The 16,912-nt window shown below is 36.3% G+C and overlaps 1 protein-coding gene across 2 annotated transcripts in view; it reads right to left on the bottom strand.

The window, feature by feature from the left end:
* The window catches only part of prex2 (phosphatidylinositol-3,4,5-trisphosphate-dependent Rac exchange factor 2), a 128,676-nt gene that overhangs the window by 90,219 nt on the left and 21,545 nt on the right, over positions 1-16,912 (bottom strand). For both annotated transcript variants that reach the window (XM_038270201.1, XM_038270200.1), the window contains exons 6-9: positions 15,584-15,717; positions 12,178-12,281; positions 9,353-9,502; positions 8,928-9,069 (exon numbers count right to left, since the gene is read on the bottom strand). In XM_038270201.1, coding sequence (XP_038126129.1) covers positions 8,928-9,069; positions 9,353-9,502; positions 12,178-12,281; positions 15,584-15,717 — 530 coding nt within the window. The remainder of the gene's footprint in view (positions 1-8,927; positions 9,070-9,352; positions 9,503-12,177; positions 12,282-15,583; positions 15,718-16,912) is intronic.

The following is a 16,912-nucleotide window of genomic DNA, read 5'->3' on the forward strand; positions in this document are numbered from 1 at the left end:
TCACCTCGTTCTGCCACAGCCTAGACGTTTTGCGGGTGATTGAAGTCACCCGCAAAACGTCGAGTTGAGTCGCAGGAGTGCAGACACATTGCAGGGAGAGAGAAATGGCGCAAGAAACATCCTTTTCCAGGACCTGGTTTAGCAAGAAGGCTTGGCTAACTGAATTTAGCAAGGCTTACACTTCTTTTTGCTTTCCCTGCCTCCTTTTTCAAACGTCAGGATCTGCCCCAGCATGGATAAAGACAGCTAGGACTGATTTAAAGCACTTTTTAGAAAAGGCAGGGAAAAATGAATAATCTGGGATTATTATAATATAGTGTACTTATAATATAATATAGTGTACGCTTGCTAGATGTTTGTTAATTTGAATAGTTGCTCTTAAATAAACACATTCTCAGAAAATAAATAGTTTTTATATATTAAAAAAATTTAAAGCTGACTGATAGCTTCTCCATTATTAAACTAGTAAAAAAAAATTTTTGGTCTGTGACAAAATAATGGTCCATGCAAAACACAAATTTATCTTCACAAAGCCTCAGAAGAGCAACATGTATGTACAAAAATGTTTCGTTTTTATCAAACGTTTTTATATTTTTGTTGTTGTTGCCATTCATATAAATATACTGGTGTGATAACTTAGTATACCTTTGATTGGTGTTTGGTATACGTCTATTTTGAATTTATAGCTCCCACTGGAGAAAACTCCACCAACCTCCACTGCTTTGCAATCTTTTCCAGACAGGTAGACGTTATTTGATTAGTTTCTCATCTGTTCTTGATAATTTTTTTTACATCAATACATTTTTTTTCTTTTTTGAGACATTTTTAATCTTGATTTATACTATCAGACTGATTCTATTTAACTGATTACTGGATTTCACATTGTTACACTTAGCAGCAACAACATTCTCAATTGAACATCCTCAGGTCTGTTCACTTAAATAGACAATTTCTATAAAAAGAAATAGCTCATTTCAAATGTTTTAAAAATCATTAAAACACTGACCAGACTATGAAGACAGATCTACTCATTCCACTCATAAGTGGGAGAAGTTCAAAGTTCTACTAAGTTCTGCTCGCCAGGTAAATGTATTCATTTGTTGCCTTTTTTTTCCAAGCTGTTAGAAATGTAGGGCATTAGTATCTTCTAGGAAACCTCAAACATGGAGAGGAGAATATGCACAATATGCCTTACTGTGGGAATCTTCAGCATCGTATATTTCTTTTTGAAGACTTTAGACATCTCTTTACATTCCACCATGTTTTATTTTTCTGTCAGGGCACCGAACAGAGGACCAAGTATTCAGACAGATAGTATGTTATCTCAAAAAGTGCTTGTTAAAAATGAAGGATCTGCAGTGAGCATCAAGGGGATCTAAGGCAGGAGCCTCTGCAGGAAGAAAACACCGGTTAGAGACCATGTCAATCTGGTGGAGGAAGATTATAAACGTGAGTCAGCAACCTGGTCTTAAAGTACAGGCCTTGCCCAAAGGATGAAGTAGGTTCCAGCCGGTCGGCTGCCAACAAGATGCGGCGAACGGTGCCCAGAGAGTCCCAGACATTGAAGTCCCAAAGACTGGAGAACAGGCAGTAGATCATAACCAATCAGAGAAAGGAAGGCAGGATAATCCAGAGGGGGAACCAAAGCCGGTGTTCACAGGAGTCCAGGCCAGAAGATCAGAGATCCAAAGTGGTACGAAGGGAAATCCAGGACGGAGTCAGGAAGCAGTTCCAGGTACGGTAAACAGGCAAGAGTCCAGCAGGAGTCCGAAGACAGGTCAGGTAAACATATCAGTACGGGGACAGGTCCAAAGGCAGGACGGGTCAGGCTCAGGCAATCAGAAACAGTAACCAGGGGCATTAAACTCAAGGTCTCAACTTAGAAATGGCAAAAGTGTATCCTAGTAATGAATAAGACGCTACTTTATTCATTCTAATTGGGAAAAAAAGTGAAATGTCCTCATTTATTCTTCATCAGGAATCACATCTCTTTCATGATTTTAGAGATCTTACAAGATTTGTTTCCTCTCCTAACCTACTGTGATCCCTTTCTTTTGTTTGTCTTACTATAAGGACACCGCATTTTTAAGGCAGGAAGGCCTCGGACATCACATCCCCCCCATCTATAATGTGTGTGTTATGTCTTTTCTGTGTTTTTCTCTTCTTGGATGGGCTGTACTGAAACTGAATTTAACTTCGGGAATTAATTAAGTATAATTGAATTGTATTGATTTCCACTAAGTTTTCATTTTTTATGTATATCAGTTAAATTCATCACAAATTCTGGTCAACAGATATAAAATATCTGTAGATCCAAATATGCTAGACTGTTAGCTGCAGTACAGTTTTTTATTTTTATTTTGTGACACTCTATGCAGTAGACTGTCTTTATTTGAATATAATAGATGTTCAGTTTCCTATCCCGAGAGAATAAAGTTAAATTTAACTTCTAGCTTTTATGATTATGATGATCTTCCTGATAGAGTATTCAAATAGATTCCAGCAAACTCCTCGACTTTATCATCAGTACTTGTCAAGATGATTTGACACATTTATTGAAAAATAAAAAAAATAACACCTTTTTTGCCAATTATGTCAGGTTTAAAATGCAATAAGCATCATCTAGCTATCCATCTGTCACACACATTTTCTTTTATGAATGACTCTTGCAAAGAACAAACCACAAATAAGATTGTGTGATTTCATTGGGAGGAGTTAAAGCTTTAAATAGAATAGCCAAAAACAAAAAATCTATTTAACAATGAAAGAAGGGGGCAGAGCTGAAGCTATGAGCAATGTGGTTCTCATCAGAGATATTTAATACTGTTTTTGACTCAACAATCACGCCTCCATGTAGTCATCTAAGAAATTATGGGTGCTCTGGGAGCACAGATGGACTAAAAGATGTCTTTTAAGGCCCAACTGCTCATCCAGGTGTTACAAGATCCCAAAAGGGGGCTTCTTTGTGCTGCTTTCTCACGACTTGATCTCCTCAGACTCACAGAGATGACCGCATATGACTAGCTTTAGATCCTTTTAATCCTTTCAGCTGACAGATTCATTCCTTGACTAAACCACAAGGGTTTGGGTTGTCTGAGCAGACCAAAGGAGAAATCAGTACAGATTTTTAAAACCACCATGCCTTGTAACTTGGCCACAGCTATGTTGAAATAGACTTTTTAAGCGATTCATTTTATCCTCCAGGCTTTTAAAAACACATCTGCATTAGATCGATGGTGTTTCAGTCTGATTATAAGAAAATAATCTTAAAAAAGGCATTACAGGGAAAGAGAAGAAACCTGAAGGATTAGTTATAGAAAATAAAGTTGGTGAAAATACATAATCTGGTTTGGAGGTTTCCCAAACAGCGTCAGCCTAGCCCTTTGATTATTTACATGAAAGAAAGACGATTTTGCGTCAGATCTGTTGGAAAATCGAGTCAAACGAGGTGGTTGCACTTACCAATCATTGAAATTCAATGGGGATGATCACACCTAACATGATTTTGGGGGAATATATTAAATAAAATCTGTCAATCGCATGGGGAAAACGGTCTGTTTTGGAGTAGCACATCGCGTATAGAGTATTGAATTGAATATTTAACCCATAATAGGAGTTCAGGAGGACAGAAAATGGATAAAGTAGTGATCCCCTTTGAGCCTCACAAAAACGAGGGACACAAAGCACAGTTTATCACTCTCCTCAAAAAAAAAAAAAGAAGCTTCAGGAAGACAGAAATTAGGGGATTATATGGATATAGTAAAAGAGGGATCTCACTAAGCCTCACAAAATAACGAGGGGTAAACAGAGCAGGTAAGCACAGCATATCTCTCTCCACTCTTCATTACAAAAAATAGAATAACAAAAACTCCAACAAACTTCACAGATCTTTCTCTGAGAATCACCTCTCACTGCCTCGGTCAGCATATAAATCGTCCCATGGCGTTTATTGCTGTGCTTTTCTTTTCTTTAGATGTAGATTTCATTATCCCTTTAATAGAGGCAATTAAAAAGTTTTTATCTGTTCTGTTTTGAGATACTGCACAGACCCGTTAAGTTGGGCTTTGCTTTATAGCTGTGCCAATGTTTTTTTTATTTATTTATGTATTTTTAACAACTTTTCATAACCTGTTTAAGTCAAATGTGAGAAATTGTTTTAATTTCTGTAGCACAGAGACAGAAGTGAAAAAAATCTGCACAGATCTGCTCACCCTGCCTAGTCGGAGTCTCTCTAGAAGCAGTCAGTACGACATGGGAAAAAATTCGGAATGGAGATTCAAAAGTCGTACACAACCGGTGAGTTCAGGCCTTTAGTCAGATCATCCTGTTAGCTTACACAATCATGTTATCTTATCTTCCTCTTGTGTTTTTATGTTAACTTGCTTTGGTAAGTTTTAAATTGTTCTTCCCTCAAAGGAACACTGCGTAACCTATGGCCCAAGTATTAGCTTAATTTAAGATAAGGACAATTTTTTTTTATAATGTTGGAGCATATTTATGCACTGTCAGGGCCTCCCTTCTTAAAAACTCTTTATATCTTCAGGGTTGGATGTGTCACTGAATAAGTCATTGAGAGCACCATTTTATCACAATCTAAGCTCCCCTTAAATATGACAGCTAACTAAGCTAAAGTTGTTGTTGGGCAGCAAAGCAGGTATGACACCAGTCTGATCAGAAATATTTTTGGTTATTTGATGAAGGACCTAAACCAGAAGGATAAATTTCCCCTTGTCTTTCCAAGTAACTCAAGGACTTCTCGATCTGCTGGTCCAAAGTGGTCTGCCATCAGACTCCAAAACAGCGTTCAATTTGATGACAGTCCATCATAACCAGTGACCTTCACGGGAGCTAAATTCAAAGGGGCTAGAAGTTCACAGCGTTGCTTTAGGTAAAAATGTTTAGTTTCAACTCTTTCCCAAATTTAGGTCCTACTCTACACCATTTATTGATTTGTTTTAGAGTTCTTTTTTTATTGTCAACAGCACAGTTAATCACTGCTTTGATAGAGATAAGGTGCCCTATGGCAACATTAATGTTACGCTATCCTTACTGGAACTTTACATTGACCTCATTCTTTTCCTAATAGGGGTGCAATATACTGATTAATAAATAGTCCAATGTTGATTCATCTTACTTATCAACTAACAATTAATTGATAAGCAGTTTTTTTTTTTTTTTTTTTTTTTTTTTTACGTATGGTATGAGCTTAGAAAAAAAGCATATCAGTATATTATAATTATCTATTATGCCAGGTGTAATGAAATCTCCTAAAACAAACAAAACATATTTTACTACATATCATTACATTTGTTTATAAAATATAACAAAACGACATCCAGAGCATCAAAAAATCTAGAGAATTCAAAGTTCAGAGCAGCTGACTAAAGTCAGCCAGCGTCCAAGATTAAAAGAGTCATGCTCTAGGTTAAGGGTTATTTTTAAGTTGACTTTGGGTTACTTCTAGGGTTAGGCCTGTACTGGTAATTGATAGGGTTATGGTGAAGATCATGGTTAGACCATATAAATGAATAGAAGTCAATTTAAAGGAGAATTCCGGTTTTTAACACTTTTAGCCCATTTTCTGTAGTGTCCAGGATGAAATCGAATGATCGACACCAAGATTTTGACAATTGGTCCTGTCTCTGCTTTTTGGCTCATTTAGAATCCACCCCTGGCTGCTTCAGAATGGCTTCCATAGTGCATGTCCGATAATGTCCTTAAAACAACCTTAAACGTTCTTTTTTTAAAATATGCTACTCACCGGGTCGTCAGCGCTGTTCAATGACGTTCCAAAAAAAGTTTCGTAAAGAAAAAACGTTCCTGTAGTGTTTTATTTAGCATTTTGTAAATCCCATTGAGTTCTGTTGGAATAGTCAATATTCCCCTGCCACCGGAAACGGAAATGGGGCCTGTTTACACAGTTGTCGTCTTTTCGCTTCACTCTGTGTACTCCGACGTTGAGGTGCTAACGTCTCTGTTAAACACTTTAAAAAACTCTGAAAATGGAATACGAAAGGTGGATTCTTGATTCTCGACGTCGGAGTACACAGAGTGAAGCGAAAAGACTTCAACTGTGTAAACAGGCCCCATTTCCGTTTCCGGTGGCAGGGGAATATTGACTATTCCAACAGAACTCAATGGGATTTACAAAATGCTAAATAAAACACTACAGGAACGTTTTTTCTTTACGAAACTTTTTTTGGAACGTCATTGAACAGCGCTGACGACCCGCTGAGTAGCATATTTAAAAAAAAAGAACATTTAAGGTTGTTTTAAGGACATTATCGGACATGCACTATGGAAGCCGTTCTGAAGCAGCCAGGGGTGGATTCTAAATGAGCCAAAAAGCAGAGACAGAACCAATTGTCAAAATTTTGGTGTCGATCATTCGATTTCATCCTGGACACTACAGAAAATGGGCTAAAAGTGTTAAAAACCGGAATTCTCCTTTAAGAAAAGAGAAACAACAAATATGTGGGAGTGTGTGTGTTTATTTGCTTCAGTCTTTGAAACTGAATAAATCTGTTTAGTGAATTTAAGATTCTTAGCTGTTGGCTCTAACAGGGACAGTCTTCCTACATGAACGTGAGCAGAAATGTCCTGATCAAGGTTTGTCCTCAATAAAAAGTGCTTTTAAGATTAAGCCTTGTAAAAAAAGAGAGCCAATCCAGTGTTGCAGTCTCTACTATTTGGTTGTCTAAACAGTAACAGAATTTCTGTATTGATTCCAACAGGGAAATCTAAATAAAGAAATCTAGCCATATTCAACAAAAGGTTATCATTCATTTCAAAAGAAATTTCTGATTCAGTAAAAACAGCTGCAGTTTTCAACAAACCAAGCACTAGGCTTATATTATCACTTTGATTGCACAGAACAAAGACATTTCATTGATGAAAAATGTGCAAGGGATGGGAAGCATCTGTAAGAATGATAACATTAAAGACAAAAACGTGTTTAAAACACAGCCAAAAACTAAACACATTGCTCTGAACATCTTATAATTATTGACTTGTTTTCTACTCAACAGTCGTCTAAGCTGCTCAGATAACAGAGAAGGTCACATGGCTGCAGCAGCAATTAGTGCTTTTTTCAACTTTAATTTAAAATTATTTTTTTTTGGTAAAACTACCTTTCTGTATTTGATGCAGATGTGCAAGCACTGCTTGCATTTCTCATGAAAAACTTGACCGAGCTTATACATACATCTGATTGGATCAATAGTGCCCCTTTTTTGGAGGTGAGGTTCAAATAAAAAAATTTGTGCAATTGGAGTTAACTAGCTTAAGCCCCGTCACACCTTGACGACTTAGACAAGCGTATGCCTGACAAACAAAAAATCTGGCAGAAATGTTGACAAATGTTGGATAAGTTATGGGTACGTTTTGTCCACATACAGAGAGTACGTGGAGAAGTTCTAAGCTTGCTCAAAATTTCCCAACGTATACCAGCATATGCCATACATGGGCCATAGGTTACAGGTAAGCTATCTAATCGTTAACATACATTAAGTTTAAGTTTCTCATAAGTCATGGAGTCTAGCTTATCCACAAACTATGAGTAAGTTGAGCATAACTTATCAAGAACTTATCTCCAACGCATATCAGTGTATCTGACGTGTTCTAGACGGCCGCTGAATGTGTTTCTAACTTACAGCTACTGTTTAATGGCGTATTGGCAGCATTTTGGTATGAAACGGGGTTCACAGGGGGACACAGTCAGTTCTCCTCCAGACTGCATCCCCATCATAGTGTGAACAAGAAGGTGAGTGTGATGGATCCTCCCTGCGTTCACGACCATGGCACAACCAAGAAACTTTCTAGCAGACATGAAACTGAATCAAACCCTCTTTCTTTTTGTTTTTATCTATTCTTTTCTTGGGGCAGGCGGTAACAGTAGCTAGATTAATATCGAGATAAAGGACATCTTTTTATGCGAACCGGGCACCTCCAGGGCATTGCTGCTCCAGCGATGCGCCACAGGGGAGCAGCTTTAACTGATGGTTAGTAATGCCCATGAAATGATGCTAAAGCATTATGCTGCCGTTTATTATGCATAAGTTAAGTTGTCGTTGGACATAAGCTCTGGACTCGCCATGTATATGCCCAAAATTGAAAAAATACATAGAAAGTTTAGCTTATGCCTGCGTTTTAGGAGATTCTGGGACGTCGGGCATACACTGGCTAAATCAGCAAGGTGTGACAGGGCCCTTACAGAGTGAATGCAAAAAAACCCACTAAATTACTTATAGTATTTGAATAAAAACCGTCACCCAGTCTTAACCACACAGAAGCAGCTTGCTCTGATGGATTTAACTACTTATGACTTTAATGCAGAATGGTATTGGGAAGCAAATGGGAGCAGCTAGCTTCCATGATACAGATGGAAGTTGTGCAGAAGAAAAAAAAAACTTTCTGGAAAAACATGCCAGAAACAAGTGACGCTTTTGGTGGCCGATGGGTTCCAGAAGTAACCACCTAAATACAGCAGTTAACTGCTGTAACTGTTCCTTTTTATGCACTAAAATGCTTGTTTAACTCGCCTGACTCATGGGCTAAATCCAACCAGAATCTAGTTTCCTATGATTGAGACTGCAGGTATACACAATTTTCCATAAACACATACCCTCTTGCCCTTCCCAGCTGCTGCTGTCTTTAAAAAGCGTTGCCAATTTGAAAGTGAAAAGTCTGGAAAAGAAAACTGATCTGTTTAAAGGCCTGTATGTACAAAAAATAAATAAATAAGACCAAACATAGCAGAGTTATATTCTAATCCATCTTCAGGAGTTCTACAGTAAATAGCCTTTGGGTTGCCTTATGCTCACAGGCTTTTCATTAATACAACAAAAAGAAAACCACAAGATCACTGTTTGCATCTCCTAAGAGTTATTTCCAAACCACAGCATCAAGATTAGAAGCAGAAGCCTTACCTTCCCAGGAAACACTTGGGAAAAGTAGTAAGCTTGCGTTTCCGGTCTTTAATGAGGTTCCCTTTGGTCATGAGGTGGTAGAGCTTTTCTCCTTTCTCTGAGACCATGACCCACGTGTCCTGCTCCATGCCAAGCCTAAGACCTGTGCAGAGGAAGAAGGAAGCGCAAAATGAAAGCTACTCTTTCAAATGTTTGCACTCTGCTCCTGAGCTACTTAACAATTGCAAGCAGAAGGTTAATGCCCTCTAATTTCAGCAGTACAGTTTGCGTCAATAGTCTAAGTGTAGATAATGTCTGACATTAGGGAGCATTTATTTAGAGCAGACCTAAAACTGAGATGAACTGACTTTAAATAGATATTGTAGTTAGATCACTGCTATTAAGTCAGTTTGGTGAAATACTGTTTGACTAAAGCCACTGCTTACTTTTCCTCCTCTCCCTTTCTTTCATGATGGCCTCCAGCCACTCCTGTTTCTCCTCCGGGGTCTTGGCCATGCAGACGAACCACTTGTTCTTGGCTGTGTTGTGGATCTTCCAGCCGTTGTTAACGATGTTACCGCTGCTGTGGTAGTCAGCTGTGCAGAAAAGTAGGAGAGCACATTGCCAAAAAGAATCTTAAGAAATACATTTAGATCTTTTACAAAATGCTTTTATTGTGACATAAATCAGGTTTTGAGTTCATGTCTGAAGGGACAGTCAGTCAGTTTGTTTTTCATTGGTCTTGATTGTATAAAACTACTAAGAACAACAGAGAAAACAATGGTTTTGTATTAATCAAACAGGAAATAAACCAAATAAACTTCTGTAAAACACAATTCTGAGACCTCTGTCAAAAATGTATTGATTTGATAATTATAATAGTGTGCAAAAATGACTGCAAAACTAATAAGGAATAACTTCCTTTCATAATTTGAACTACTTTTTCTAAGTTTAAGAGCTCAAAGACCAAAGAACTGGCCAAATGACTGCTGCTCTTCCTCTTAAATGAGATAAATCAGAAAAAAACAATTAAGAAGCCCTGTCAATTGACATTATATAAATAATAACTATAATATTCCCTTAGAATTAATCTCCACTTGCATTTTTCATATCAATCAACAAGTTTTATCATTAGATAAAGGATTTTGGCGAGAAACCACACAAACAAATAACTTGACTAGAACCTTTCTAACAGCATGAAGTAGGCATGATCACATCAACTCTCAAATTAATCTCAAGAACAGATTGGAAATAGAGTGAAGCTGTTCTAATTGTCCTTTGGTGCTCGCTGTGTCCATAAAATGAACTTGGTGGTTGAATTGTGGAGAATCTAAGCTTTCCAACAATGTCTAACATGTCTATATTGGAAAACATTTTACCAGTGTAATTTTCCTGCATTCTGAGTTATTATATGTACAGTAAACGCTTTAAAACAGTGGGTTTGGGTCTTTATTTTTCTTTGAATTAAGACTTTTGTAGCATCATCCTGTCCTTTTTTATTTTGTAAATGAAAAAAGAAAAATCAGCATGAAAAAACAGCCACCAAAAACAATTGACAAAAGATATTAGGAATCATTTAGGACTGATGCCCAAATAATCTGCATATGCATTGACCTTATAAAATCTGTTTTGTTCGATCTCTACCAGAATCAGGCCATGTCCGAAAATAACTGCATGGGCAACATTTGTGCTTTTTTGTAACATTAACAATATGGGAGAAAAGGCTGCAATTCATGAGGAAGATTTCCCTGTCTTTTTCAACACAGACATATTGCTCCGGTCCAAACAAAAATCTTTCCAAAATTATACAGTGCATTTTGAAAAAGTAGGTCTTAACCACTTCTTCTAGAACGAGCCTAACACTTTGCATATATATTTTTGCTTGCTCATGCATCCAAATTCCCAACATAGAAACAAAGAATTCATTTGTAGAGAGTTTTATTACTTCGTTTTTTTAATCAAAAAGTAAGACAAAATGTACAGGCCAAATGAATGTAGTAGAAACCGGGCAGAACAGAAGCTTTTTAGCTTAAGCCTGCAGCCAAAAAATGGTCCCAAAAACTGAAACACAAGTAAGACATAAAGAAAAATACAATAATCAGACAAAACCTTTTCTTTTTTTTTTAAAAGGGGACATCAAACGCATAAATATTGGAAAAGTTAAAAAGAGGTTGAGGTTGTAACAAAAAAATGTCTTTTTCTTTCACATATAAGTTTTTCTCTTATTTCGTTCATTCATAGTTTCAAATATTTATTTATATATATATATATATATATATATATATATATATATATATATATATATATATATATATATATATATATATATATATATATATATAGATATAGATATAGATATAGAGAGAGAGAGAGAGAGAGAGAGAGAAAGAGAGAGAGAGAGAGAGAGAGAGAGAGAGAGAGAGAGAGAGAGAGAGCATTTAAAATTATCTTTATTTAATATAGGATCAAAAACCAAAGCAGTCCGTCACAAAAGCCATTTATAGAAGTAGATCAAGAAAACAATCATAAATACAAATAACAAAGCTATTCAAGACAATCAATGATGTCAGCAGACTGATGTGCACCATTGAAATTTAGTTAAATTGTGACATTTTTATTCCTTTTTTTCTTTTTTCTTTTGGAGAACAATTCAAACACCCTCCAGATTAACTTTTTCTTTTCATGAGCAGCAAAAGCACATTTCCAAACGCATATATAGTGGGGTATTCTATGTATGGGATTCCTCGAATGTGCTGGTTTTAACCCAAGTGTTGGCCTGGGAAGCGCATCCATTACTCAGGAATCCCAGTTAAAATAGTCCTGTCACCCTGGATTTCAGACACAGATCTGCTGTCTGTGGTGCAGAACACCCGTGAGTTTCTGCGCTGCTGCCTGCTTCCTATGTTTATCCTCCTGCTCTTTCGAGAACCAAACCCATCAATCTCCCACCAGAAAAACGAATACCAAACTGTCCATCCAAGCCTGCTGGAAGGGAAAAGGTGAAACCTACAAATATAAATGATAATCAGAGGCGTAGTAATGCCAAGAGACACAAAGCGAAGGAGTTCACCCAGAACAAGCAGCCGCACAGTCCGAAGGACGTGTCACCACAGATGGTAAATGTACTGTTAGATTAATTCCATTTTAACCACTAACAAAGTAATATCACACGTAAGATGATGATTATGTTGTCTTAATGCATATTGCAGTTATATTTAAGTTTCTGAGCAGATGGAGCATGAATCAGAAAATTAAATTGAAGGAATATTACCTGTGCCATCATCCACATTTTCCACCTCCATCACCTCGGTGTTGATTCGTCCTCTGAACAGGTAGCGGGGACCCTCATTGGATGCTTTGCTGTTTTTCAAACGCCTTCCACACATAAGATAGAACCCCATTAGATAAATTAAAACATTTACATCTCTGTCCCTTTCTTAGGCCTGTATATTCAGACTCATTTGAATATGTGCAGTTACAAGTAGGTCTGTTTGATAAGGCTGAAAAATGTAGCACAGCATAAGCTTCTCTTATCAGGCAATGTTGATAATTATTATATTAAATTTGTACCTTTTTAAAATAAGGACCACATGAAGAAGGGCTAAAATGAAATTGTAACCCTGATGTGTAACCTTTGACCTTTAAAAACAGCCGACTACAACCTTGCTTAGCTTTGCTGTGAGCAGATGAGAGGCTGAGTCCTTTCCTCTGCCTACATCCCCCTGAATGGGAATCAAATTTCAGCGAAATCATCAGTGTTTTCATTGGACATATTTTCTATTGATATTCTATTGAGATCTATATTGACATTGTTTATTGTCGTAGCTACACTTAATGTCCCCTTAGCTAAGATGTTTAAAGACCTTTTTTAAAATAAACTCATGTTATACTTCGGAATTTTTCTTAGACATGGCCACATGTTTTAGACTGTTATTGGACCCCATGATGACTAAAGGAACTTTTTTTCTGGAGATGAAGAATTTAAGATATAATGTCTTCTTACAAGGAAACAGACCCACAGCATCATGGATCCTCAAATGTACAGAACTAACATTAGTTAATATATTTTGAATCGATTCCTTTACATTTTTGCAAAATCGATGTCTAGGAAATGAGATGGATTCGTTTTATAGTGACACGTGTGACGTTCACATTTAAATGAGCAGGAAAGATGGTCTCAAGATGACTTCAAGCCAGAGAGCTGCAAATATAGCCAATAGGTTGACTGAAGACATTAACAAATGGGGGCTGACCAGCAAACACCCTGTAGTTGTTACAGATAACGCTGCAAATATGGTTTGTACAGTGGAGATAATGCAGCTCATGCATGTCTGCTGTGTCCCCGCTGTCACGTCTGCTTGCTCGAGTGAGGCTTCACTTTTTCACTTTTCACAAACAAGTTTGCACTTTTGAGACAGTTTTGTTCACATCTCAAGTTTAAACTGTCAGATTTACAAGTTTGCACTTTGTGTTTAATATGACAGGAAAAAAATAAAATAATGAGCAATTTGAAACACAGTTGAACCACTTTCATTATTGTAAAAACAGATCGAATCGAAATTAATCGATTTAGAACTGTATGAATCAAAATTGAATCGATTCAGGACTTTGGCGAAAATACCCAGCCCTAGCTGTGAGATGTTTTTTCTACACATTCAGCTTTGTATTTTTTTTTTTAAAGTTAGAACCACCTGAAGCAATCGCTGCTAAAGATCTAGATTCTAATATCATCTAAGAAAAAGACAGAGTGCCCAGCAGATTTAAATAAACTTGGTTTGTTTAGTCTTGTGGTGTTTTAACAGAAAAGATAACTTTTTGAACAGTAGTAGTCTCTAACGGTTGTTGTTGAGACTAGTTCATACTAGCAGCTAATAATCAAGTTTAGGGATTTTTTTTGTCCTCCTTTACCATCCTGCTCTCCTTTCATGGTGACAAGAAAAATGTTGGTGGTTCATCATATTGTGTTTGCCAGATCTGACTCTAGACAAGTTTAGACTTGTAACTATCTTTCTTATAATTTCAGACTTAGGGTGCATTGTTTCATCTAAACTCACATTTAAGAGAAGTCATTTTGGAGGTAAAGGCACTGGTGTTCTCCATTGCCTCATAGGCCACTGTTACAACTATAAAAATGAACAAATCACCATTCTATGTGGTTTTCTCTGCATATACAAAGCATTGAAACATTTCATATTGTTTCCATGTAGCCCCTAATGACTCACTTAATGCTGCATGAATAACAAAGACCAGCTACAAAACATTAAAAACTGAAAAGATTAGCTAGTGTTGATATGAGTCACAGTCATCGTGTATACAGAAGTCTGGGACCATCCTGTTACACCAACTTTCCAACACATTATTATGACTTTTGGTGGCTTTCTACTTCAAATGCATGTCTCAGAAGATGGAAATTAAGACTTCTGAGGAGAAATAGAACACATCAATAATCCTCTTTGCTTAAATGACATGTTTGTAGGTTTTTATATGTGACTTATTAACTTAATCTCGGGTATTTTTTTCCTATAGAATCAGATTAACCTATTTTCTCTCTCTTAAATTTCATAGTAAAAATTACAAATACAGTATTGTTTTCGAAAACTTAATCTCAATCATCGCATCAAGGAGGTAAGCTTAATTTAAAGGGCCTAAATTTGTAAAATAGTCATTGCTCAGAGCAAACAATACAAATACAACAATACATTTTGGAGCTAGTGGTATCTCACAGAGACATGGTTTGAGAAGACATCTAAGAACTAAAGATGATGAACTGCTGTCACCATAATCTATGGAAGAACAAGGAGAGAAAAGGTTAAAAAAAAAATACAGATTTCGTTCAATCAGTTTTAATCGACTAATTGCCCAGCCCCATTACGAGGGTTGAGTTAGAGAAATAAAATGTAAAAAACATGGATCAGTTATGAATAAAATAAAAACACTAGGCTGATCAAATTCAAAATGGTACAAATTTTCGAAGATTTTACTACAATTAAATCTAAATAACACAATTTTAAAATTAAAACATGTTCTTAACTTAAAGGCAAGGTTTTTTAAGGTTTTTCCACCACCAACAGTGGTGGCTGTATGAGTAAGCAAACGAAACAAAATCGTTATACTTTCATTTTCACTCCATAAATATATATTTTTGTATGTCTTAATTCAGTAAAAAGAAATGTAACCAAGATGCAGACATGTTGAAGGTGATTATAAGGAAATATATAAAGGGAAATGAATTGAATAACCATAGAATCGATTAAATAGCATCGTTAGCAGCTATAGCCATAGAAATATATACAGCTTCACACAGCTGACTATCTGTAATCATAGCGGGGAATCTGCTGGAACCTCCTAGTAACTAGTACCATTCATAAATAATGAAAGGTGTAATGGTTTCACTTTAGGTGAAATATCATCTAATGAATAGGCTATTGTGTTTACAGTGAATGCTTGTTAATTTATTTCTGTTTTCTTCTTTACAATTTATTTTTGTTAATCTTTGCTCCCTGAAAGCGTATAAGCATTATTTTAGTAGGCTCTTTATTTTTTAACAAATAAAGTATCTCTGCCGGAAACTATACTACCCCTCTATTTCCTTAAATAAACGATAAGAGCGTGCCGCATGTTGGAGGATGTTACAACTCACAGTAGTGACCCATGTGTTAAAATGACAGGAGATCCACCTGTTTTTCTTCTTGCAGTAAACCAGAAGCTTGTCAAACAAGAAGAAAGCCCTCTCTTGTATGTTTCCAGCCGAAATCTTCAACAGGACGCCCTGCATCAGCATCTCTGTGCACGTATCTGTAATATTGGAGCCCTGGCGGGAAAAAAATGGGATTAACCCAACATTTAAGATCAAATCATTATATGACATTATATGTATATGTTGAGACATATGTAAATGTTTCTCAATTCAGAATAAATAAAACCTGTACCCTTATCTGTCTGAGCCATAGACTCCTTCCATAAGAGAAAATAAGTGTAAAAAAGGACTGTCCTGAGACATGCATTTAGACACCCATTGAGTAAAATGGTAAAACTTCCTTTTGCTCTATGTTCAGCTTGAAGTCTTCTAAAATATCTGTCTCTTGAAGTATTTGCTCATTGTTCTTTGCTGAACAGCTCAAGCTCAAACACATTAGATGGAGAGAATCTGTGAACGTACATTGTAAAAGTCTTGCACCACTTAGTCTGAGGTCTGGACTTTGGTTTATACTGATTATGCTTCTAATTCAACTAGGGCTGCAACTAACTATTATTTTAAAAATCGATGAATCGGCCGATTATTTTTTTCGATTAATCGATGAATCGGACAAAAAATATTTTTTATATTAACCTCTTTATTCCAAAATAAACATTTTAGACAGAACAAACAAGCACAGAAGTACAGGTTGCTCATTAACTGTACTGTACAATATGAAAAATAAATGTTTGTGTTAAAACTACGCAAACTTACATGAGAAATGTAGCTGTACATCCACAAAATATAGGGTACTTTGTTTCATAAAGCGCATAAAAAGACATTTTTGTTTTTAAAAGCCCCTAAGGGGTTCAAACAATAGGCCCCCCCCATTTCAACAAATTAGTTTTTTTTTAGACTAGAAGCGTTCTGCCTTTTAAGACAGGAAAGTATAACAGTTAAAGTTGCTACTTGAGAAAATACTTTCCATAGAGATAAAAATAGCCCAGTCATTCAAATTATAAATTGTATTTGAAATAAAAATGAGAGAACTAGGGGTGCTAAAAAACACATCCTCCAAAGACAGATATTTACATGGGAATGTGGCAAATATAATTAATTGACATATTACTGATCTTGCTGGATTTTATTCTGCTTTACTTCCTTAAATTGCAGGATTGTCTTTACTTTATCTTTGCCAGCAGATTTAAATGCCTTGCCCTCATAATTTGCAAGTTAATTTATTTATAAAGAAAATATAAACGCTGCTTAAGCTAATTCAAATGAATTTAAAAGTAAAATAAGTAGCCAACCTTATCACTGTCTGTAACCA

Source organism: Cyprinodon tularosa, unplaced genomic scaffold (assembly GCF_016077235.1).
Source record: "Cyprinodon tularosa strain WSP-4 unplaced genomic scaffold, ASM1607723v1 ctg754, whole genome shotgun sequence".
NCBI lineage: Eukaryota > Metazoa > Chordata > Actinopteri > Cyprinodontiformes > Cyprinodontidae > Cyprinodon > Cyprinodon tularosa.